The sequence below is a fragment of the Oncorhynchus mykiss genome, chromosome 14, assembly GCF_013265735.2.
Source record: "Oncorhynchus mykiss isolate Arlee chromosome 14, USDA_OmykA_1.1, whole genome shotgun sequence".
NCBI lineage: Eukaryota > Metazoa > Chordata > Actinopteri > Salmoniformes > Salmonidae > Oncorhynchus > Oncorhynchus mykiss.
Genome location: NC_048578.1, coordinates 4994871 through 5021068, shown reverse-complemented (window position 1 = coordinate 5021068; position 26198 = coordinate 4994871). Strand labels below are relative to the sequence as shown.

Here is a 26198-nt window from a genome sequence, read left to right as displayed (position 1 = left end):
TGGGTGCAGTCGGGACATTTGTTTGTGTGTGTGTGCCTGCATGCGTGTGTGTCTGTGTGTGAGTGGGTGGATGGTTCGGAGGCGTGCTATACACAGCTGGGACATGTCCACCCACAGTCCATAGAAGTAGACACACCGTCAGCCCTCACCCTCCTCACACACACACACCAAATGGGGCAGGATATATAATGTGTTTAAACACTCACCTTTTGTCTTTTTCCTTTCCTCCTCCACCTTTGGCTCACTCTTGAAACACTTTGTGTTCATGAAACACTTTTGTTATTTACTGTTGTTTATGTCGATTTGTTTATGACGTCAGTTGCATTACCCAACTCTGTTACAGATATTTTTCTGCCCAGAGTTTGTGTGTGTGTGTGTGTGTGTGTGTGTGTGTGTATGTGTGTGTGTGTGTGTGTGTGCGTGTGCGTGTGCGTGTGTGTGTGTGTGTGCGTATGTGTGCGTGTGAGACAGACACACAGGGAGAATGTTGTACTAGAGGGGTGACATCATTGTTGGTTTGGCAAACAGAAACAGTGTCCTCGGAGTCATCAGTGAGATTTACAAGCAGCCATTGACTCATTTTATACTTCATTGACTCACACACACTCACACTTTATAGGCTGTTCTGTAATGGATCTCTGGGGCAATCACTGCTCAAAACACATGGGTTAATCTGTCTCTTTTAATTTTATTTTTCTCTTGTTCTCTCTTTCTCTCACTATCTCTCCGTAGGGCCCGCTCGGCATGGATGGCAAACCAGTGAGTATCTATTTGACAGTTGAATGAAACATCCTCGAATTTTACTGCAATCTTTTATTGATTTTAACTCTTTGACTCTCTCTCCTCTTCGTAGGGTCTCCCAGGTCCTAAAGGAAGTCAGGTACGCTCATTCCTCTCATTCCTGCAGTGGTTATCATGTTGTTGGGAGTGGGACACACGTACAAGTTACAGGGACATAATATAATATATATCATATAATATATATATATTATATATAATAAGTCTGTGAACGTAGGTGATTATTGGAATCTGTAAGACAGGTGACTCGTTTCTGCACGTCATCAATCGTTATTTATTGTCCTAGTTGGAAAATACATCTAGAGTGAGTTGGCGAGGTTACCATCAGTAGCAATCATGTAATCCTTCCAAAAGTTGTCCCAGCCTCTCCAGACCTCATTGGAGTCATGACTCAGCTCTGCCTGAGGACAGAGCACTGAAATCCCTATTCACTCCAGCCCTGGGGCCCATCTATCAGCCAGTCCCTGGCGGTACACTTCCCCAACACACTGCCCTACCCACACACACTCACTCAGGGAGAAAGGACATTGGGGATAGGGGGAACAGCCGATGCGAAGAGAATGGGTTAGGATAGCGGGAGAGAGGGTGAAAAAGAGAGAGAGAGAGTTTATGACTTTCGACAGAGGCTCTTTAAAAAGTCATTACTACGGCCACCTTGCTCAGTCTTGGCCATGAAGAGAGGACTCATTTATCCACTGAAACACTTGCAGAGCACTGAGAGCGGTTTGAATAGCACTCTCCAAACATCATTAATCAGTTGTTTCCTGCTAAAGAAGATGTCAAGCTGGGGTTGTCCTTTAAAGGGGCTTTCACAGCAATCAGAGCTCTGCTGTTAAAGTCAACCAGGTGTGGCACAGGCCTTCTTACTGTGTTTTTACTGATGGGCGACCTCACAGCACACCACACCGTAGAGGAGGAGTGACAGGAGAGATGGATGTGAGTGGAAGGAGGGAAGGAAGAGAAAGGTGGAAGAAGAGAGGGGGATAAGGAGAGGGAGGGGGTAAAGAGAGGATAAATGGAGGATACGGAGTTAGAGAGGAACGATAAAAGATGCCCAGGGCAAGAGAGAGAGAGAAAACGAGACAGAAGAAGAAGAGTGAGAGGTTGGAGGTCCAGACAGCTTGGTGCCCTGATCTTCCCTCCCTCCTTTTCTCCAACTCTTCCCCTCTCTTCCTCTCTGTCTCTCTGGGCCTGAAGGAAATGGAAGAGAGCAGGAGTTAAGCTTCTCCCTGTCAACAAGTGGGGAATCGCATTACCCCTCACCCTTATCCCCTCTTTTCCCCTGGCGCTACCGTCTCTTTCCCCTCACACTATCCCCTCTTTTTCCCCCTCACACTTTTCCTTCACTCCAACCCCCTTCCCCCTCACTCTACCCCCTCTTTTCCCTTCACACTACACCCTCTTTTACCCACGCTCTACCCCCTCTTTTCATCTCACACTTTTCCCCCTTCTCCACTCACTTCCTTTCCTTGTCTTACCCAGTGTAGGAGAGAAACACAGAAAGACTCTTTTTCACACACACATGCACACACACTCTGAGTTCAGCTCAACCTGTCGGCCTGGAGGACATTATTAGCAGATGTCCCCTACAGCTCTCCAGTATGGTCGATCACGTGGGTTTGTGATCTCTCCAGTATGGTCGATCACAGTGTGTTTGCGGTCTGCGGTCAGGAGCCACATTCACAGTCCCAGTGCCACCTGTCATCAGATAGATCAGTGTGCCTGAGAGGTGGGTGAGAGGATGGCCCATAGTGAGGATTAGCTCATCTATGAGTCCACTGTCCATAGGGGAACTACTCAGCCAGTCAACCAGTCAAATCATCCCTAACACACACAGCATGTCAAAATAGCGTTAGCTCAGTCAAAGCATAGCTTCAGTGCGCTGTGGCTGCCAACCCCTTAGCAATAATAGCGAATGGTTCCTCTCCAGTCTCCATACCGAACAACACAGTTCTACCTCATTACATGGAAAAGTCATTCTCTGCGGGAGGGGTGGAAGAATGTACGTCTTGGCCTTTGAATTGTATTTCTCATTACCTCAGAAACCCTTCAACAGGACTCCCGGAGGCTTTTTACTCAGTCGGCAAACATTAGCGAAAGTCGCTAAATGTTTGCGAAAAGAGCTCAGGTCGTTTTTACGCTGGCTCACGTTCAGAGACAAAACTTTTAAACTCCCTATGACTTTCGACAAGGTGTATTTCTGTGAGTGACATGGATATATGGGGCAAAATCATCACATTCTGTTTGATTGAATGCCATCCCCTGGTTGTTAATAGTGAATCAGGGAGATATGTGCCTTATTGTTGGAGTGCGATCACCCCAGAGTCTTCTTATTAAGCAGAAGGTTAAAAAAAAAGATCCTGTGGCGATATACATTTTTTCCCCGCAGTTGAACAGCATCAAACACAGATTTGTAACAACTGATTTTTCTCTCGTTATCTCTCGTTTTTTTCTCCAGGGACCAGTGGGACTCAAGGGAGATAAGGTATGTTCAAATATAAAACTTTACCTCACTCCCAGCTGTACTGTGTGCAGAATCCAGAAGGATGTGTAACTGGGAATTGCATCCTGTGCACGGATTGTGCACATTGACTGACAGATGGACACACACACACACGTTCTCAGACACCTTCTATCAAACAAGCCGTATTTTACACAAAACACCCACACACGCTCTCAATCACCCGCCCGCACACACATTCTCACATGTCTCCTATCCAACAGCACATAGATTACTTGGCCTGCATGTACTGTACAGAGCTCATATATGAGCTGCAGTCAGAGATCTCTCATGTCAGGACATGAACCGGTTCACAGCCCTGTAGCACTGTACTGTAGCATACTGCTAAGATCCCATCCACCTCTTTTTCAATGATACTCACACACTGTCACACTTTGCCCAGCCCAATATGTTTGAAATGGATAGCACTATATTGGACCAATGGGTGACTCTGTGTTTGTGTGTTTGTACATGCTAGCGCGCGCGCGTGTGTGTGTGTGTGTGTCATATGCGTGTGTGGAGCTTTTAAGCATGTTCACAGGAGCAACACAAGTGTGGTAAAGTGAACATCAATTTGGAATGACGGATGATGCGAAAGTTCCGGAAAATGGGCTGCCGTTCTGTAATCACCATAGTTATGAGAACACAGAGCCCAAATCCCCCTCATCTGAGCGGCAGCAACACTCAGCACGTGTCCTCTCCTCTCAACAGCTTCCATTGTGGGAGATGATTCATGAATCCATATTTCATTGGCTTTGCAGATGGTGGCTTTGGTTTACTTACTGTAGCATCACCGCTAATTGTGTCGTTTCACTGCTGTCAACTGTTCCAAATGTAGACCCAAGTGTGTGTGGCCGAAATGAATAATGACTGTAGAAATAAAACGTAACACCCAGCCCATGACTGTTGTTCAGGGACAAGACATCGAGGTAGTGGAGGAGGACTGTACATTCTTGGGTGTTGTATTTAACCATACGCTACAGCGGGGGAAATGCACAGAACAGATTTATAAGAAAGGACTGTTAAGGCTCTAATTTAATGGTGATTGTCACATCCTGACCGTAGTTCCTTTTTTATGTCTCTATTTTAGTTTGGTCAGGGCGTGAGTTGGGGTGGGCATTCTATGTTTTTGTTCTACGTTTTTGTATTTCTGTGTTTTGCCTGGTATGGTTCCCAATCAGAGGCAGCTGTCTATCGTTGTCTCTGATTGAGAACCATACTTAGGTAGCCTGTTCCCACCTGGTGTTTGTGGGTAGTTATTTTCTGTTTTAGTGTGTTTTGCACCTGGCGGAGCTGTTTCGGTTGTTTATTTTGTTCCTTGTTGTATTTAGTGTTCAGTTTATTAAAATAATGAACACTTACAACGCTGCATCTTGGTCCTCACCTTCTTCCACCAACGGTCATTACAGTGATCATGTTTAATTGTCACTGTTTTACAAGTCCTTCATTGAAAGTGTCTTAAAGGTGCATTGTAACCGTTTTTATCTCAATATCAAATCCTTTCTGGGTAACAATCACCTTACTGTGATTGTTTGTTTAAAATTAAAATGGTAAAAAAGAAAGAAAATTGCTTCTTCGCTAAGTGCAATGTCTCAAGCAAGAATGTTGCTCAGACTGTCTGGAAGTGGTCTGAGGGGCCTAATGGGCTGGGTGTGTAACCTGAAAACTAGCCGTTATTGGCAGAGAAGAGGGCAAACTCTCTTTGTTATTGGTCTGTTGACTTAAGATGTCACCAGGTGGCTCAAAACAAATCCAACCGAGCCAAACAAACTACAATTTCAGGCGGTCTTTTCAAACAGCTCTTACACTAAAAGTGCATTAGCATAATTTCCACAACTTCTTAGTATTATTCTTAGGAAATATACAGTGCCTTGCGAAAGTATTCGGCCCCCTTGAACTTTGCGACCTTTTGCCACATTTCAGGCTTCAAACATAAAGATATAAAACTGTATTTTTTTGTGAAGAATCAACAACAAGTGGGACACAATCATGAAGTGGAACGACATTTATTGGATATTTCAAACTTTTTTAACAAATCAAAAACTGAAAAATTGGGCGTGCAAAATTATTCAGCCCCCTTAAGTTAATACTTTGTAGCGCCACCTTTTGCTGCGATTACAGCTGTAAGTCGCTTGGGGTATGTCTCTATCAGTTTTGCACATTGAGAGACTGAAATGTTTTCCCATTCCTCCTTGCAAAACAGCTCGAGCTCAGTGAGGTTGGATGGAGAGCATTTGTGAACAGCAGTTTTCAGTTCTTTCCACAGATTCTCGATTGGATTCAGGTCTGGACTTTGACTTGGCCATTCTATCACCTGGATATGTTTATTTTTGAACCATTCCATTGTAGATTTTGCTTTATGTTTTGGATCATTGTCTTGTTGGAAGACAAATCTCCGTCCCAGTCTCAGGTCTTTTGCAGACTCCATCAGGTTTTCTTCCAGAATGGTCCTGTATTTGGCTCCATCCATCTGCCCATCAATTTTAACCATCTTCCCTGTCCCTGCTGAAGAAAAGCAGGCCCAAACCATGATGCTGCCACCACCATGTTTGACAGTGGGGATGGTGTGTTCAGCTGTGTTGCTTTTACGCCAAACATAACGTTTTGCATTGTTGCCAAAAAGTTCAATTTTGGTTTCATCTGACCAGAGCACCTTCTTCCACATGTTTGGTGTGTCTCCCAGGTGGCTTGTGGCAAACGTTAAATTACACTTTTTATGGATATCTTTAAGAAATGGCTTCCTTCTTGCCACTCTTCCATAAAGGCCAGATTTGTGCAATATACGACTGATTGTTGTTCTATGGACAGAGTCTCCCACCTCAGCTGTAGATCTCTGCAGTTCATCCAGAGTGATCATGGGCCTCTTGGCTGCATCTCTGATCAGTCTTCTCCTTGTATGAGCTGAAAGTTTAGAGGGACGGCCAGGTCTTGGTAGATTTGCAGTGGTCTGATACTCCTTCCATTTCAATATTATCGCTTGCACAGTGCTCCTTGGGATGTTTAAAGCTTGGGAAATCTTTTTGTATCCAAATCCGGATTTAAACTTCTTCACAACAGTATCTCGGACCTGCCTGGTGTGTTCCTTGTTCTTCATGATGCTCTCTGCGCTTTTAATGGACCTCTGAGACTATCACAGTACAGGTGCATTTATACGGAGACTTGATTACACACAGGTGGATTGTATTTATCATCATTAGTCATTTAGGTCAACATTGGATCATTCAGAGATCCACACTGAACTTCTGGAGAGAGTTTGCTGCACTGAAAGTAAAGGGGCTGAATAATTTTGCACGCTCAATTTTTCAGTTTTTGATTTGTTAAAAAAGTTTGAAATATCCAATAAATGTCGTTCCACTTCATGATTGTGTCCCACTTGTTGTTGATTCTTCACAAAAAATACAGTTTTATATCTTTATGTTTGAAGCTTGAAATGTGGCAAAAGGTCGCAAAGTTCAAGGGGGCCGAATACTTTCGCAAGGCACTGTATATAATACGGGAAAATCACGTATTTGAGAGCCCTGCTCCTAGCTCTGCAAGTAAGGTGATGGGTGTCAAGCAGACAGGTCTGGAGGTCATCTATGACAAAAGAGCCCTCACTACGGCCCACAAGGTACAGCTGGACCCCAGACATCCTCTTTACCAGGAGTTTGAGCTACTCCCCTCGGAGTGACATTATAGGGCCCCAGGGTACAAAATGGATAGAGCCAAGCAATCCTCTGTCTAAGTAGCATTAAGGCTTCTGAATGTTTTAAACCAACCACCAGTAGGAAGGTGGCCTACAGTTGAAATTTAGTTGACAGAATGTACTGATATATAGTGTACAGATTAATCATTGACCTCTCATGAATTGTACCTTTTCTACCTGCATGTATTGTCAGCAAGTCCTTGTCTATAGTTGATTATGTGTATTTATGTCTGCACAGTGCAGCAACCCACATTTTCCCACAGGGATAATCAAGCCATTGTCTTTTTTTTGTGTTGATGGTTGTTCTCCATTTGTGTGTCCTCTACAGGGTGACCAGGGAGATATTGGGCCCAGGGTAAGTTTCTCTCCCTCTCTAAACCTGTTTCCCTATCTCGCTCACTCTCTCTGACTGTTGAACTGAACGATGTAGGGTATGCATAGAGCGTTCAGAAAGTATTCAGACCCCATGACTTTTTCCACATTTTGTTGTGTTATAGCCTTATTCTAAAAGGTATTAAACAATGTATTTTTTTTCTCAGCAAATCTACACACAATACCCCATAATGGCAAAGCGAAAACAGGTTTTTAGAAATTTTTGCAAATGTATTAAAAATAAAAAACAGAATTACCTTATTTACATAAATATTCAGACCCTTTGCTAGGAGACTCGAAATTGAGCTCAGGTCCATTGACCACCCTTGAGATGTTTCTGCAACTTGATTGGAGTCCACTTGTGGTAAATTCAACTAATTGGACATGATTTGGAAAGGCACACACCTGTCTACATAAGGTCTCACAGTTGACAGTGTATGTCAGAGCAGAAACCAAGCCTTGAGGTCGAAGGAATTGTCCGTAGAGCTCCGGGACAGGATTGTGTCGAGGCACAGATCTTGAGAAGGGTACCAATACATTTCTGCAGCATTGAAGGTTCCCAAAAACATAGTGGCCTCCAACATTATTAAATGGAAGAAGTTTGAAACCATCGAGTTTGGAACCACCTCTCTTCCTAGAGCTGGCCGCCCGGCCAAACTGAGCAATCGGGGGAGAAGGTCCTTGGATAGGGGGGTGACCAAGAACCCAATGATCACTCTGACAGAGCAACAGAGTTCCTCTGTGGAGATGGGAGAACCTTCCAGAAGGACAACAATCTCTGCAGCACTCCACCAATCAGGCCTTTATGGTAGAGTGGCCAGACGGAAGTCACTCCTCAGTAAAAGGCACATGACAACCTGCTTGGAGTTTGGACTCTCAGACCATGAAAAACAAGATTATGTTGTTCAGTGGCAGGGACTGGGAGCAAAGTACAGAGAGATCCTTGATGGGAGCCCGGATGTGAACTCGATCGAACATCTCTGGAGAGACCTGTGCAGGGACGCTCCCCATCCAACCTGACAGAGCTTGAGAGGGTCTACAGAGAAGAATGGGAGAAACTCCCCAAATACAGGTGTGCCAAGCTTGTAGCGTCGTACCCAAGAAGACACGGGGCTGTAATTGCTGCCAAAGTTGCTTCAACAAAGTAAAGGTTATGAATACTTATGTAAATGTCATATATCTATTTTTTTATACGTTTGCAAAAAAAAATATAAAAAATGTATTTTTGCTTTGTCATTATGAGGTGTTGTGTGTAGATTGATGAGGGGAAATTAACAATGTAATACATTTCAGGATAAGACTGTAACGTAACAAAATGTGGAAAAGTCAAGGGGTCTGAATGCTTTCCGAATATACTGTACGTACAGTATACTGTATGTATGCACCTGACCTGAGGAAATTCAAGCAACGAGGGTGTTTGTTTGAATAAAGCACCTCAACTCCTGTTCTCCAACTCCTGTTCTCCAACTCCTGTTCTCCAACTCCTGTTCTCCAACTCTGTTCTCCAACTCTGTTCTCCAACTCTGTTCTCCAACTCTTGTTTACGTCCCAAACTCTATCATCTGTTCTCTGGCTCCATCTGTCTCCCCTCCCTCCCTCCCGTTCCCCCTCTCCCTGCATATTAGGGTAATGGTCCATCCCAAATGGAGAAAAAGGGTGATGGGGAGAGGGTGGAGGGGAATTGGCTCTGTGGAGTATTTATAACATCTGAAAAACACTCCGCTCTCATCGTTCATCATTGCCTTGTTAACACATGTATATGCACAGAAAGACATTACCGGTCTTTACACACACCGTTAACACACTGTATAATTCCTCTGATCATTTAGGCGAGGCGGTGTGTGTGTGGGTGCGTGAATTTCTGCGTTTGTGTGTACGTGTTTTCCCAACGTGGCTAGCATGACGGCCGAACCCAGAACTCACTCTTCCTCTTCTGATGAGGTTTTAAAAGCTCCCCCTGTTCCAGTCAAATATAAGAAATGAAGCCATTTAAGTATGGTGGAAATACTTATATGTCACCGTGGAAACCTCAAAACTAGGACTCCGAGCCAGAACTAGCATCCCGAGGGGACCGGTCTCCTCCAAACCATCTCTTTTTACATTGTGGGGGTAATCTCTCTCTGCATCTGGAGTATGCTGTCATTGTTGCCTTTTCATGATGTGATATCATCCATCCCTGTATTTAACATCTATATAATTATCTCCTACTTTACTCAGTGCAGGTCCAAAAACTGCTCCCCTGGGGACATCTGGTGTGGACGATTCTGTAAGAAGTCATGGCCTTAGATTAACAGTTTTACAGTCCTGTATATCTTATCACTGTGCTTAATGAGGTTACTCTAGGTTAGGTGACAGATTACAGGCAAACGTTGTCTCCTACCTACTGTCGGTAAGAGCCCTTCTTTATATACTCAGCTACTGCTCTCTCTCTCTCTCTCTCTCTCTCTCTCTCTCTCTCTCTCTCTCTCTCTCTCTCTCTCTCTCTCTCTCTCTCTCTCTCTCTCTCTCTCTCTCTCTCTCTGTCAGAGTCTGCATCCCAAATGGTACCCTGTTCCCTATATAGTGCACTACTTTGGACCATAAATGGGAACTAGGGTGTCATTTGGGATGCAACCACTGTCTCTCATTCACATCTCATTCTGAACCACACTGGTGTTTGTGAGGTATTGCGAGCTATTGCTATTACATGTCAACGAAGGACAAACCCAGTGGTATTTACGGCGCGGTCGGCAACATTGATGAAATTCCTGACTTTTATCTAGCCATAAGTCCCTTTGGTTTCCCAGCCTACCAGCCAATCCTGCTCGATCTTGCGGTAATTTTCTGTGTGGTAATGAATCCCTTTGGCATTATGCGTCAGCTATTGCGCCAAGGGATAAACAGTGTACTTGGATGCGGCGCCTGTAGCTGCGATCTGGGTAGCTTTAGAGCCACAAAGGATTGCTTTAGAAGCACACGTTTTTCCAAAACAAAGCAGCTCGCAGCCTGCTACGGTATTTGCAGCTTGGCACGTTGCTCGTTGATTGGGCGTTGATAGATTAGGTGACAAGTGTCAGCCAATTAGCGGGATGGGACTCTCAGTCAGTATATGCTGCTGAATGAGAGTTTTGGGGTATACATATCAACTATTTGCATTTGTCGTCTGTGTTAACAGGACTTGATAATATATTGATGTAGACAGTAGGAGCACACACAACCAATGTGGTCCTGTGTGGCTCAGTGGGTAGAGCATGGCACTTGCAACGTCAAAGGTTGTGGGTTTGATTCCTGCTGGGGCCACCTATATGTATATATCTATGCACGGATGACTAAGTCACTTTGAACAGAGCTCTACGGATTTGCTGAATGGTATACATTATTATCAATCCCCTGCCCCACACTCTGTCAACACTGGGTTCTGATGCCAACTCTCTACCTCTGCCCCCATTGGAGAGGATAAGAGGAGACACACAAAAACAGGAAGTAGTCATGCATCACTGTAAGTGTGACTTCCTGTCGATCTGTCATCATTACTGCCAGTGTTGGCCAAAAAGTGGACTCAGATCACATACACATGATGGCAGAGACATTAAAAGATACTCAACAACCCAGAATGGCAGAGACATTAAAAGATACTCAACCACCCAGGATGGCAGAGACATTAAAAGATACTCAACCACCCAGGATGGCAGAGACATTAAAAGATACTCAACCACCCAGGATGGCAGAGACATTAAAAGATACTCAACAACCCAGAATGGCAGAGACATTAAAAGATACTCAACCACCCAGGATGGCAGAGACATTAAAAGATACTCAACCACCCAGGATGGCAGAGACATTAAAAGATACTCAACCACCCAGGATGGCAGAGACATTAAAAGATACTCAACCACCCAGGATGGCAGAGACATTAAAAGATACTCAACCACCCAGGATGGCAGAGACATTAAAAGATACTCAACCACCCAGGATGGCAGAGACATTAAAAGATACTCAACCACCCAGGATGGCAGAGACATTAAAAGATACTCAACCACCCAGAATGGCAGAGACATTAAAAGATACTCAACCACCCAGGATGGCAGAGACATTAAAAGATACTCAACCACCCAGGATGGCAGAGACATTAAAAGGTACTCAACCACCCAGGATGGCAGAGACATTAAAAGATACTCAACCACCCAGGATGGCAGAGACATTAAAAGATACTCAACCACCCAGGATGGCAGAGACATTAAAAGATACTCAACCACCCAGGATGGCAGAGACATTAAAAGATACTCAACCACCCAGGATGGCAGAGACATTAAAAGATACTCAACCACCCAGGATGGCAGAGACATTAAAAGATACTCAACCACCCAGGATGGCAGAGACATTAAAAGATACTCAACCACCCAGGATGGCAGAGACATTAAAAGATACTCAACCACCCAGGATGGCAGAGACATTAAAAGATACTCAACCACCCAGGATGGCAGAGACATTAAAAGGTACTCAACCACCCAGGATGGCAGAGACATTAAAAGATACTCAACCACCCAGGATGGCAGAGACATTAAAAGATACTCAACCACCCAGGATGGCAGAGACATTAAAAGATACTCAACCACCCAGGATGGCAGAGACATTAAAAGATACTCAACCACCCAGGATGGCAGAGACATTAAAAGATACTCAACCACCCAGGATGGCAGAGACATTAAAAGATACTCAACCACCCAGGATGGCAGAGACATTAAAAGATACTCAACCACCCAGGATGGCAGAGACATTAAAAGATACTCAACCACCCAGGATGGCAGAGACATTAAAAGATACTCAACCACCCAGGATGGCAGAGACATTAAAAGATACTCAACCACCCAGGATGGCAGAGACATTAAAAGATACTCAACAACCCAGAATGGCAGAGACATTAAAAGATACTCAACCACCCAGGATGGCAGAGACATTAAAAGATACTCAATAACAAAAACCAAAACCAAAACAGCCACCACTCTACAACAGAAAGATATCACGATGATTTTACTCGAGGCTGTTCAAAGCACCTTTGAAGAAGGTCGACAAACATTCTAGCTCAAGAGGCTCTCCATCTTTAAGACAAGACTCTTGACTGTTGCGTCCCAACAGGGAGCAACTGTGTATTTAGGTTCATCTTCAGACTGCGATGAAAGACATGCCATGGTGGGGTTTTATCCCAACCCAAGCTGTCTCTCTCTTTCCCTCAGTGTGGGTGAGATAGAGGGCATGGTGGATAGGAGCTTAGAAGCTAGACATTTTTTTTTGTCTTACTGTCAGCCTGATGTTGGAAGAGTAGGATCTAGAGTTTTACACACACACACACACACACACACACACACACACACACACACACACACTGAGCCATGTGGTCAGAAGGAACCCAGGCTGTACAGTGTGCATGAGGTGTAGGGGAGATGAGTGTGTGACACCCTTTCACTATATAGTCAGACTCTGTGCTATAAGAGATGATCAAATGTGGTCTTCACGGTAGGAATGAGTGAGTGAACGAGACAGAAGAGAGGGGGGAAAGAGAGGCTGTGGTGTCGGAAACCTCAGCTGTCCAACGATCGCCGCAGCCCACTAACAGAAAACTCATGACCAGACTGGCATATCTCTCTCTCGTTCTCTCTCCCTCTCTTTCTCTCTCTCTCTCTCTCCCTCTTGTCTCTGTTCGTCTTTTGCTTTTTCTATCTTTTCTCTCTCTCTCTCCCTCTCTCTCTCCCTCTCTCTCCCTCCCTTTTATTTCCCCTCGCCCACCAACTCTCTCTATCCCTCTCTCTCGTCCCTCTCTCTCATCCCTCTCTCTCGTCCCCCTCTCTCGTCCCTCTCTCTCATCCCTCTCTCTCATCCCTCTCTCTCGTCCCTCTCTCTCGTCCCTCTCTCTCGTCCCTCTCTCTCATCCCTCTCTCTATCCCTCTCTCTCGTCCCTCTCTCTCATCCCTCTCTCTCATCCCTCTCTCTATCCCTCTCTCTCGTCCCTCTCTCTCATCCCTCTCTCTATCCCTCTCTCTCGTCCCTCTCTCTCGTCCCTCTCTCTCGTCCCTCTCTCTATCCCTCTCTCTCGTCCCTCTCTCATCCCTCTCTCTCATCCCTCTCTCTCATCCCTCTCTCTCGTCCCTCTCTCTCATCCCTCTCTCTCGTCCCTCTCTCTCGTCCCTCTCTCTCTATCCCTCTCTCTCGTCCCTCTCTCTCATCCCTCTCTCTCGTCCCTCTCTCTCATCCCTCTCTCTCGTCCCTCTCTCTCGTCCCTCTCTCTCGTCCCTCTCTCCCATCCATTTGTTTTGTTTTGTAAGGGAACTCAAACAGAGTTGCTGGTCTCCATATGAGTTATCTGCCGACAGACTCTCTGTTCTGTTCTGCTTGAGAGGAAATGATCATAGTTACTGTCTGTTGGACTCCAAACACAACCTCCTCTGTGGGTTTAAAGAGATGCATTATTATAGAGTGAGTCACACATATATTGGTTTACAAAGAAAGAAAGGGACATATACAGCAAATAGGTACAGACTGGTTCACATATACTTAGATATGGATTTCTTGGAGAGTGGATAGATTATAGAAAGGTCCAAGACTATTTAGTGTACTCTACAGCTATGTCTAACTGGGTATGATGAGATATGAGTACCGGTAGTATACAGATCAATCCTTCTACATTTTAACATTACAGACACCCATGTGGCAAATGGATTGTCACACACCTGTTGAACGTTTACCTTAGCCACATGGTGCTCCACCTTTCCTCCGACAGGTGACTCACCCTCCTCTGTGTTTCTCCCCTCTCCTCCCCCCTCCTCCCCCAGGGCCCTCCTTCCCACAACTCATACGCAGGTCTGCACAGTAATCAGATCCTCACCGTTAAGGTTTGTCCCTTGTGCCCCTCCGTAGCCTTGTTCTCCCAGCAGGCCTCTGCTGACCTGCCTGTCTCTCTCCGCTGGACTACAGTTGCTGGGTCACCTTTGACCTCTCAACTCTGACCTATCAACCCTGACCTCTTACCTGGAAGCTTACTCTGTCAGTCTCTCACTTCTCAGCACCTCACTCTGTCTCTCCTTGGAGAATGGAGGGAGACTTCAGCCTGAAATCGGTCCCCGACTTATTTAATCACTGATTTCTTGGTATTTCTTTCTTTCCGTTTCCTTTCCCTCTATCTCTCTTTCTCTATCCACCTCTCTGTCACTTTCTCTTTCCATCTTCTGCTCTGCACCCTCTCTGTGCTTCCCTCCATCCCTACTCTTCCTTTTTTCTCTCTCTTCCTCCTCCTCTGTTCTCCTGGTTCAGATGGTCTTTCCCCGCTATGACCACGGCTTTATGTCTGGTGACCAGTCCAACTTTCAGAGACGCTTGATGAAGGTACACCTCCACTAAGGCATGTGTGCACCTCTAACCACCTTTAACCCGTTCACTGCTGGTTGATATCTCTTATTCACTGCTTGATATCATGTCTCTCACCCTTTTCTTCATTGTATCGCTCTCTCTCTCTCTGTTGTCATCTCTCTGCTGCTTTCTCTCAGTTCATTTATCTCCTCATGCACATGTGCTGTGTTCTGTTTAATGTGCGTGTGTGTGTGTGCGTGCGTGCGCGAGTGCGTGTGTGTGTGTGTGTGTGCGTGTGCGTGGGTGTGTGTGTGTGTGTGTGTGTGTGTGTGTGTGTGTGTGTGTGTGTGTGCGTGCGTGCGTGCGTGCGTGAGTGTGTGTGTGTGCGTGTGCGTGTGCGTGTGCGTGTGCGTGTGCGTGTGTGTGTGTGTGTGTGTGTGTGTGTGTGTGTGTGTGTGTGTGTGTGTGTGTGTGTGTGTGTGCGTGCGTGCGTGCGTGCGTGCGTGCGTGCGTGCGTGCGTGCGTGCGTGCGTGCGTGCGTGCGTGCGTGCGTGCGTGCGTGCGTGTGTGTGTGTGTGTGTGTGTGCGTGCGTGCGTGCGTGCGTGAGTGTGTGTGTGTGTGGTGTTTCTATGGTGCCTATTTCGTAACATGACAAAACCAATAGAAAACATATCAGGAAAACTACAGGGCCACATGTTAGAGCGGGTTTAGGATTGTGTGCTTTTCATTATATTGGGAATAGAACAGCTTTGTTGGTGGAGTCCTCTGCCTTCCAGAACTATGTTAATCGTCTACGCAGGGAAACGAGCCTAGAGTCTGGTGGATGAAGACCTTGATAGAATCAGTCTAAATGAAAAGGCCCTTGTCTCACACATCTCACCACAACACACAGGCCCAGACCAGCACATACATTATGTCTGTGATTGAGAATGCTGGGAATATCCATGTGAATACCATGAGAAGACTCTGGTTTAATGGAATGGATTTAGTTATACAAGAACCGAGCAGGGAAACATTAACATGAAAAGGGCTTACTTTAACCGTTAGATTAGATTACTTCACCACGGTGTGAAAATACTGGTGTGGTCATTTATTTTATTTGACCTATTTTTAACTAGGCAAGTCGCTAAGGAGATGCCTAAGTGGGATGTAGCGCTAAGTGGGTTAAGGGAAATTCTGAACTGGCGAGGAAGGACGTTTTTGCCTTGTAAATTGTAATTCCATTGGTAAAATACCCTTTCATGTGTTGTGGTTCATTTTGGCTAGAGCAATTAAATGAAACACTTCATTTCACAATTCAGTTAATGTTGTGTTTAATACTTAGTTAACACATCTCGTGCCTGGGAGAGTTTACATGTGTACGTTTGGGTGTGTTTGTGTGTGTCATGTGGTAAATAATGTATTTACCATTCTGGTGAGAAAAACAAAACATTTGTGTGTGTGTGTGTGTGTGTGTGTGTGTGTGTGTCCATCACCATCTTTTCTAATTTCTTCTACCATGATTTCCCTCTCGTATCCCTTTGTTGTCGTCCTGCAGGGTGACCAAGGGTCCCCGGGCCCCAGAGGCCCTCCTGGGAACACAGGCAAGGACGGGCCCCGCGGCCCCGCTGGAGAACAGGTATCAGCATTACCTTACACACACATATAAACACACACATACAGGTAAAGGTAGAATAGATAAATGTAACCCATATGCACGCACACACACACATAACTTCCCATTGTCTCCGTCACCTTCTCCTCCCTTTTTCCCCTCGCTCTCTTTCTCTCTCTCTCTCTCTCTTTCTCCCTCCATTTACCAATACTGTGTCCTATCTTAGTTCCATGCAGCTGATGATGGATAACTAGGTTACCACCACTAAGTTTCTGGTCACTCTAACACCTGTCATCAGTAGCTGTTGACCACAATAGTGTTGACCTGGTCGTGTTGACCACATGGGCGTGACAGTGAGAGACAGTGAGAGACAGTGACAGGATGGTGAGGGGAAAGGGTGTAATAAGAGTGCAGTGAACCCACATCGACAGAGCCTACTGTGGCTGCCAGCGAGCTGCGGCTTACTTAAAACAGCCCAAAATAAACCTCATCTGGTTTCTGTAATAGAAGGCCACAAAGTGATCCAGCTAGCCCTAGTCTCCCACCAGTCGGCCCTACCCCAGCTCTATCACTCTGTGCCCCTGTAACAGATATGGCACTCTCTCTGGGTTCACCCACAGTTTTACTGCCTCACCAAACAATACATCTTTAGCCTTGGGCCGCCACTGTTTCTCTAGATTAACTTTAAACCAGCCTGGGGTTATTTCATCTGGAGCCACTGCCTCAAACTGTGGTTGGAGATCAGTGGGACGAGGAGCCGGGGTAGGGGTTTAGGTCATTTGTGTTTATCCAAGATCACAAACGAATGCACTGTTACCCATATTGGCAGTTGGCATGGTGTCAAAGCTGGACTGTGATGAAAAATGTCGGTTAGACAGGGCAAGAGGAGGGCTGGCTGCAAAACAAATATGGAGCAAAGTGCAGAGACGGACAAAAGAAAACAGACTTGAGTCATAAACGAGGGTGTAAACAAATTGCTTGTCCTTTTATTTAAACATAGTCCCGTTGCAGAGCAGAAAACAACAAAACAAAGCAACGTCCATGTTGTAGACAGATGTATGAGTGAGAGAAGCAGAGGAAGGAAGAGTGGATCTGTTGTTCTGCACTTTCTCCCTAGTGAATGACCTCAAACCCTCCTCGTTACTGAGACAGGGGGAGAGAGAGAGAGTGAGATGGAGGGAGAGAGAGTGAGAGCGAGCGAGCGAGAGAGGAAGAGTGGGGGGGGGGCAGAGAGAAAGCACATAGGCTGTTCTGTGACATCGGATAATGAGAGAAGGAGGGCAAAAGGAGAGGGGGTTCAGAGAAAAGATTGCCCAGTGGCATTGAAAGGTAAGAGACAGGAGTGGAAAGAAGAGAAGAGTTATGGGTGAGAGGGGCACAAGAAAACGATACGGTCCAAAGGTGAAGGGTGAGGGGAGAGTGTGTGGGGCGGTGTGCGTACATGCCTGCACCCATACGTTTAGAGTGGAGAAGGAAGCCAGATGGAATACACCCCTGTTCTCAAGTAGGCAATGGAGAAAATGGGATATATGAGGAGAGAGTTAGCGTAACTTCACATTCCTAATAATGTTTGTTACTGTAGACCAGTAGGTGCTTGAGTGTGTAAATAAACAGACAACTTGCCTAAGAGACAAAGCGCTGTCTGTCTGTATGAGGGGCTACGTACACGGAACATCTCTCCCGGCCTGGCCTCTCCATGGATTATTTCAACACGCATGGTTCTACACCAAGCATACAATTCATCCACCTGGGACACACACACAAGCACAAACACGTTTGTTTTACTATCCTTGTGGGGACCAAACAATTGATTCCCATTCAAAATCATATTTTCCCTAACCCCTAACCCTAACCCTAAAACTAACCTTTAACTTAACGCTAACCTTAACCATAACCACAAATCCCTAACCCTTAAAACCTACAAAGGGAAGCGCAACCGCGAGCTGCCCAGTGACACGAGCCTGCCAGACGAGCTAAATTACTTCATGCTCGCTTCGAGGCAAGCAACACGAATGTGAGCATCAGCTCTGTGTGATCACAACCTTAGAGATCACGCTCTCCCTAGCCGATGTGAGAAGACCTTTAAACAGGTCAACATTCACAAGGCCGCAGGGCCAGACGGATTACCAGGACGTGTACTCCGAGCATGCACTGACCAACTGGCAAGTGTCTTCACTGACATTTACAGACTGAGTCTGTAATACCAACATGTTTCAAGCAGACCACCATAGTCCCTGTACCCAAGAACACGAAGGTAACCTTCCCAAATGACTACTGACCCGTGGCACTTTAAGTGCTTTAAAAAGGCTGGTCGTGGCTCACATCAACACCACTATCCCAGAAACCCTAGACCCACTCCAATTTGCATACCGCCTCAACAGATCCACCAATGATGCAATCGCTACTGCACTCCACACTGCTATTTCCCACCTACACAAAAGGAACACCTACGTGAGAATGCTATTCATTGACTACAGCTCAGCGTTCAATACCATAGTGCCCTCAAAGCTCATCACTAAGCTAAGGACCCTGGGACTAAACACCTCCCTCTGCAACTGGATCCTGGACTTCTTGACGGGGCACCCCCAGGTGTTAAGGGTAGGTAACAACAAATCTGCCATGCTGATCCTCAATATGGGGGCCCCTCGTGGGTGCATGCTCAGTCCCCTCCTATACTCCCAGTTCATTCATGACTGCATGGCAAGGCACGACTTCAACATTATCATTAAGTTTGCCGACAACACAACAGTGGTAGGCCTGATCACCGACAACGATGAGACAGTCTATAGGGAGGAGGTCAGAGACTTGGAGGTGTGGTGCCAGGATAACAACCTCTCCCTCAACGTAATCAAGACAAAGGAGATGATTGTGGACTATAGGAAAAGGAGGACCGAGCACGCCCCATTCACATCGATGGGGATTTAGTGGAGCAGGTTGAGAGTTTCAAGTTCCTTGGTGTCCAGATCACCAACAAACTATCATGGTCCAAACACACCAAAACAGTAGTGAAGAGGGCACGACAAAGCAGGAGACTGAAAATATTTGGTATGGGTCCTCAGATCCTCAAAAAGTTCTACAGCTGCACCATCGAGAGCATCCTGACTGGTTGCATCACTGCCTGGTATGGGAACTGCTCGGCTTCCGACCGCAAGGCACTACAGAGGGTAGTGCGTATGGCCCAGTACATCACTGGGGCCAAGCTTCCTGCCATCCAGGACCTCTATACCAGGCGGTGTCAGAGGAAGGCCCTAAAAATTGTCAAAGACTCCAGCCACCCTAGTCATAGACTGTTCTCTCTGCTACCACATGGCAAGCCGTACTGGAGCGCCAAGTCTAGTTCCAGAAGGCTTCTTAGCAGCTTCTACCACCAAGCCATAAGACTCCTGAACAGCCAATCAAATAGCTACCCAGACTATTTGCATTGTCCCCCTTCCCCCTCTTTTACACTGGTGCTACTTTCTGTTCATTATCTATGCATAGTCACTTTAACTCTACCTACATGTACATATTACCTCAATTACCTCGACTAACCGGTGCCCCCACACATTGACTCTGTACCAGTACCCCCTGTATATAGCCTCGCTACCGTTATTTTACTGCTGCTCTTTCATTATTTGTTATTTGTTATTTTTAACTTGTCTATTTTTTTCATTTAACACTTATCTTTCTTAAAACTGCATTGTTGGTTAAGGGCTTGTAAGTAAGCATTTCAGTGTTGTGCATTTCAGTGTTGTATTCGGCGCATGTGACAAATAAGATTTGATTTGATTTGATTGGAACCCCTAACACCTGAACCCAAAACTTAACCCTTAACCCTAATTCTAACCCTAAACCTGAATCCTAAGCTTACAGCTTACCCTAACATTTTCCCTTGTGGGGATGGGCAAAATGTCCTTGTTCTATTATCCCTGTGAGGACTTCTGGTCCACACAAGGATAGTAAAACCAAACACACACACACAGTCAAAAGTTGCATTTGGTGGATTCATTCTAATCACCATTGGATTCCAGCCAAGACGTTTGAAAGGGAAGATGCTCTGTGTTTGTTTGTGTATGGTACCTGATTGTGTAGATGAGGTCATAGAATGTCTTCTTATAGAAAAAGGAATGAGGGGTTATGTATGCCCAAAGCCATATACATGTCTTTACACACGTGGTTCATTGTGAGCCGGGATACATGTCCTCCAGCATAGGAAGATTGAGCCAAAAACAGCTGGACATACAAAACATGTCTCACACATGTGGTTCATTGTGAGCAGAGGTACATGTCCTCCAGCATTGGAGGATTGAGCCAAAAACAGCTGGAAATGCTTGACATGATAGCAGGCACATAACCAAGACTCTATGTGGGATGATAAAACACTGACCTCCTGTGGCTACTCCTCAGAATGCACAATGTCTAATGGAGACCTGGATGTGTGACTTTCTGCTTGGTTCTCCACAGGGTTTCCCTGGTCTCGATGGTGTGGAGGTGAGTCTGTTATCCAAATGTTTGTGTTTCTTTGTGTTTTGACAGTTTTACTAGCACAAGAGCACATGACATGGTACCGCAGCTAGAGACGTGCTAGTTCGTTTTGGGCACTAGCACGTGCAGGCGAGTAGAGAGATTATGCGCCAACTACATCTCTTTGTCATTCACAGGGACAGGCAGGTGTACCTGGAAAGCCGGTAAGTCTTGCCTCTATGTCCGTACACATACAACAAAATACACTATAAATGTACACTCGATATGCATGGAGTTCACAGTATATCTGGCCGGATGCATACAATAGGGTACAAGTTTGTGTTGTGTGGTTACCTTTGTTGACCCCTTGTGCACTCTCAGGGTGAAGATGGCGAGCCAGGATACCCAGGGCCACAGGGACCCCCAGGGTCAAAGGTGAAGATGATGCTAACGCTAATTAAGGAGTTAGCCATTGCTAACACTATTAGCTGCTTATTTCATGACCACACTCAGAGTTTCTCCTACGCCTAAACCTCCTTCTCTTCTTTTTTTAATCTCTAAATCAGACTGTGTTTTATTCCCTCTCTCTCTCTCTCTCTCTTTGGCCGTCCCTGCCTCTCATATCTATCCCTTTCATTCCTCTTTCTTCACTTGTTTCTGTCTGGAGTTTATCGCTCTAAACAGGTCTTGGGTGGCATGGATAGAGACATCAAACACATTGCTTTCGCTTTCATTTGTACCCTCATTGTGCTCTCTCTTTCTCTCCCCATCTCTCCCTCTCCGCCGAGTTAGGCCTCTAGCCAGTGCTAAACACTCTCCTCTGTTGTAGTGATGTCATGGGCTTTTTAAAAGACTCCAGAGACTACACATGCCAGGCACTCGGCACTGACTGCCTCTCTATCAGCTTCAGTCTGTGTGTGTATGCGTGCGTGTGTGTGTCTGTGTGTGTATGCGTGCGTGTGTCTGTGTGTGTATGCGTGTGTGTGTGTGTCTGTGTGTGTATGCGTGCGTGTGTGTGTCTGTGTGTGTGCGTGCGTGTGTGTGTGTGTGTGTCTGTGTGTGTATGCGTGTGTGTGTCTGTGTGTGTATGCGTGCGTGTGTGTGTCTGTGTGTGTATGCGTGCATGTGTGTGTCTGTGTGTGTATGCGTGCGTGTGTGTGTCTGTGTGTGTATGCATGCGTGTGTGTGTCTGTGTGTGTATGCGTGCGTGTGTGTGTCTGTGTGTGTGTGTATGCGTGCGTGCGTGCGTGCGTGGTGTGTGTATGCGCTGTCTGGGAGTGAGTTGAAGTGAGCTGCTGTTTGTGGTTACTGAAGTTTTTATTCTGGAAGAACTGCTCAGCTCCAGCTCAAACGGCTATGGCCAGGAATAGAAGGCCTGCTGGCCTTTCTACAGTCTGTAACACAGGCCTGTTTTATGGTGTTAATCCCTCTCTGTTCCTCTGGTGTTGTTTTTCACCACTTCCTCCTTCCAGCTCTACCACCATAGATGGAACTGAACAACTATAGCAGGCCTACAGTTTTTTTATGATATTGTACTGAACACATTATTGTAAAGTGACTTACCTACGCCTAAGCTACGTGTTTTCTTTCTGTGTGTAACAGGGGGAGGCTGGTTTGCTGGGAGAGAAGGGGGAGAGGGGCATGGACGGACTCCCAGGGTTTAAGGTGAGACATATCCTGTCGCCTCCACACTAATACATGAGAGGTTGTTTCTCCTATATGGACACAGCCAATTCAAAGGCTTTTGTTCAACTGTTTGTGTTTGCGTGTATTTTGTAGGGAGACAAAGGAGATATCGGAGAGCAAGGCACCCAGGGAGACTTGGTATGTGTACACAGCCTAATCACCACCAAAGATCATGTTCACAGTTGTCTGAGGCTACCTTTTTATGTACTTTTGATGCTCATGAGCATCTCAATCTCTCTCTCTCTATATATATATATATATATATATATATATATATATATATATCTTTCTCAATATCTCTCTTTCTCGCTATCTCTTTCTCAATATCTTTATCTCTTTCTCAATATCTATCTCTTTATCTCTTTATCAATATCTATGTCTTTCTCAATATCTCTCTATCTTTTTCTCAATATATTTACCTCTTTCTCAATATCTCTATCTATCTCTTTCTCAATATATCGCTCTCTATCTCTTTCTTAATATATCTCTCTCCATCTCTCTCTTTCTCTTTCCCTTGATGACTCTCTCTCATTCTCTCTCTCTCTTTTCTTCACCACTTCTCTTAGGGCTATCCTGGTGAAAAGGGGGTTCCTGGCTCTACTGAGGTCATTGACTTCAATGGGAAGCTACTAGAAGCCTTCCAGGTGAGGCCTCCCAGTCAGAGACGTAGACAATGTGTTTGAAGGCCCATAGAGTATCATAGAGTTATCCTGACAGACTTAACACGCTGCTCTTCCTTCCTGACAGGCCATCCAGACCATCAGTGTCGGGGTAAACCACTGTCACATCACGGCTTTGTAGATGTGGTCTGTGTAGTCAGTGTGTTCTCACACACACTAATGCATAGACATAGGCGCATACACTCATACACGTGAGCATACACACGGGTGCCTGTGTACACATGTAGGTTCTAAGACCAGAGTGAACAACCCCTGAGTGTTTGTGTAAGGAGGACACTCTGTCCCACAGCCCTGACATCAGACACATTAGATATCACTACTCCATCACCCACAACCACCAACTAACCAGAGACATAAAACCAAAGTTTCCTGCAACCAGCCACTGTCCTCTCATACATGTATATATATATACAGGATGCAACACCAAGCTACCATAAATACCTAACAGCTGGAACACAGCCTCTGATATTACATAGCCTGGAGTGACATTCTCAATCATGCAGAATCAAAACATCATTCATTTCACTTTTCAAATTTATTTTTCCCATGCTGTGTTATTGTTGCCTCACATGATGTGCGGCTTGAAGTTAACCCTGCTGTGTGGTGGTGTGATCTGTGATGTTGCTTGGCTTGAAAGAACTAGAATGATATAATATCCTATTTGCGTTCTTGCTCAATCCAGTCGGGACACATAGTAAAGAGAGAGGGAGATGTCTTTTAACTCATTTCACAGTCTAGGCACAAACATCTTCTCTTCATGCTGGGCCCCATGCTACATGCTAATAAGAGATCCCTATCTCTTCACTGGCGTGTGCTTCGGATTCAAAAATACTATCTACATGGGGTCCCCAGGTTTAGAGTAGGCCCGTGCATGCTATGCTTGAGACATGACTGAGTTACACATGAGCTGGTCACAACATAGACCTGGGATCTCATCAGTGTTCTGAAGCCTATCTATATTAGTTTACATACTGGTGAACTCTTACTCTTTCTAGCTTCGTGATGGGCCATATTGATTCCATCCACATTTGGGTGATGCAATTGGTGCTTCAGAATTCATTCATTTGTTTTTACAGCTTTCAAAGTATCCGTGTGGGTGGCCATCGTTTCAGAAGATGGAGTAACTTGGAACAATAGTTGTTTGTAAACCCTTTCCGTTGCCATAGTTTTGCCAGAGCACAAAACAAAAGCCTGGAAGAGAGGGGATGGAGAAATCAACATGTATTACACACCTCTGGGAATTAATCGGATTTCCATCTTTTATTGCTTCAAGAGGTCACACACACAGCCTCTGCTTTGTGGCGAAGCACCACCACCGGAGGCACAATGGCTCCATGTCCCTCACATACAGCATGCAGAAATAGAACCATGCATTAGCAACCAAGGCATAGGGTCAGCCTTCTCAGCCCTAACCAAGGAACCGTCCATGCTGCAGTGAGAAAATGTCAGTCTGAGTCCAGGTTTCCATTCTCCTGCCCTGAGAGGTTGACTCCATCCTGCCCCATTAACTGTGTGGTTAGAAGAGGTTAGGATGCTATGGATGCTATGGTAATAGCTCTGGCTAGGTCAATAGGGCAGTATCCTCTTTTAGGTTTACTGCTGGTGGGTGTCGGAGGTATTTGCTGTGGTGTGTGTGTGTGTGTGTGTGTGTGTGTGTGTGTGTGTGTGTGTGTGTGTGTGTGTGTGTGTGTGTGTGTGTGTGTGTGTGTGTGTGTGTGTGTGTGTGTGTGTGTGTGTGTGTGTGTGTGTGCGTGCGTGTGCGTGCCATCCCCAGCTCCTTGCTGGACTTGATCCACTTTCCTATTGTTTGCTCAAGACTCCAGAGTCCTTCTCTGAGAGTTCAACCCCAGGTTAATAATAAACCAGCCATGTCGTGTGACATGATGCCAAGGCATTGTGTTCAGCCAACCGCATAACCTGACCCAATAGATCAATTTTATTGCCGATTTGCACCAAAGCATCCATAGCAAAGCTGGTCCTCATCAGAGAAAGGAGAATAATGATCCGTTAGTTTACTGAGAGTGTTGTATTGTGAAATCCACCATCCATCCACAATGTCTTTCTGTTTTTGCCCTACACTGGCGTCTTGAATCCCACAATTGCTCTAAGGATAATACATACATAATCCACTGACTCTGAGTTAAGATGCTTGTCTGAACTGACCTACTCAACAAACAATCACAAACAATCACTGCCTGATGAAGATGGAATTGGATATACGTAGATTTATCCATGGATTTGATTGTAATTCTACTAACAGACTACTGAGACAGATCGACTTGCCTGGCTGATGTTTTGTATTTTGTGTAACCTCTCTGTCTGTCTGTCCCTTCCTAGGGCCCACCAGGTTTACCGGGGCCCCCGGGGCCCCCAGGAGGAAAGGTAGGGTCTTATTTATATACGCATGCCATCTCTTCTATCCATTGTGTCTGAATCAATGGAAGTCAATACTCTTTGAAGGTAAATTGTCAGTTGGAACTTGTGTATTTTCCTCACTACTCCAGGGAGAGCTAGGCTTGCCTGGGACATCTGGACTAGATGGGGAGAAGGTACAGACACTCTAATGTCCATTTGACAGTTTTTTTTTATAACCCACGTTGAATCACTGTGTCACTCCAATGTTTAGAAATGTTGCACATTTATATATTTAGTTCACTTATTATCTGGAATGATAATGCACATGATTAATCAGAGTTGTCCTGAACCTCTCACCTCTCACCCTTTGACCTCTAACCTTCTCTCCTCTTTACGGTCCGAAGGGAGATATGGGGGAGACGGGGTCGATCGGAGAGAAAGGAGAGAAAGGAGAGATGGGTCTCTCTGGGCCAGGGGTAAGTAGACAGACGGGAATCCAAAGTAATAAGCCCTTTCATCAGAGGTGTATACATATTGTCGAGTAGCCTACTGCAAAGAGATTTAAATCCCCCCTCTGTCTGTCTCAGGGGATGGATGGACAGAAGGGGGACAAGGGAGACTCCAGGCTGGAAGATAACCTGGTAAGTAAAGCACACGGGTGTATACAGTATTCACACACTCGATAGTTGTCGTTGAATCTGCATCATATTGGCATTGAACGCTGCTTCATGTGGAGCATAGCTTGGCTGACAGTGGAATTACAT

General features: G+C 45.5%; 1 protein-coding gene across 10 annotated transcripts in view; it reads left to right on the top strand.

The window, feature by feature from the left end:
• Nucleotides 1–26198, top strand: part of LOC110488599 (collagen alpha-1(XXIII) chain) — a 216200-nt gene that overhangs the window by 177319 nt on the left and 12683 nt on the right. For 7 of the 10 annotated variants that reach the window (XM_036942729.1, XM_036942724.1, XM_036942727.1 and 4 more), the window contains 17 exons: nucleotides 733–759; nucleotides 854–880; nucleotides 3257–3283; nucleotides 7312–7338; nucleotides 14640–14711; nucleotides 16214–16294; nucleotides 20714–20740; nucleotides 20911–20937; nucleotides 21095–21148; nucleotides 22316–22378; nucleotides 22493–22537; nucleotides 22966–23043; nucleotides 23147–23170; nucleotides 25417–25461; nucleotides 25584–25628; nucleotides 25839–25910; nucleotides 26022–26075. In XM_036942729.1, the coding sequence (XP_036798624.1) occupies nucleotides 733–759; nucleotides 854–880; nucleotides 3257–3283; nucleotides 7312–7338; nucleotides 14640–14711; nucleotides 16214–16294; nucleotides 20714–20740; nucleotides 20911–20937; nucleotides 21095–21148; nucleotides 22316–22378; nucleotides 22493–22537; nucleotides 22966–23043; nucleotides 23147–23170; nucleotides 25417–25461; nucleotides 25584–25628; nucleotides 25839–25910; nucleotides 26022–26075 (795 nt within the window). Of the gene's footprint in view, nucleotides 1–732; nucleotides 760–853; nucleotides 881–3256; nucleotides 3284–7311; nucleotides 7339–14161; nucleotides 14222–14639; nucleotides 14712–16213; nucleotides 16295–20713; nucleotides 20741–20910; nucleotides 20938–21094; nucleotides 21149–22315; nucleotides 22379–22492; nucleotides 22538–22965; nucleotides 23044–23146; nucleotides 23171–25416; nucleotides 25462–25583; nucleotides 25629–25838; nucleotides 25911–26021; nucleotides 26076–26198 lie in introns of all 10 variants that reach the window. The other 3 variants (XM_036942728.1, XM_036942725.1, XM_036942726.1) reach the window with 2 other exon arrangements.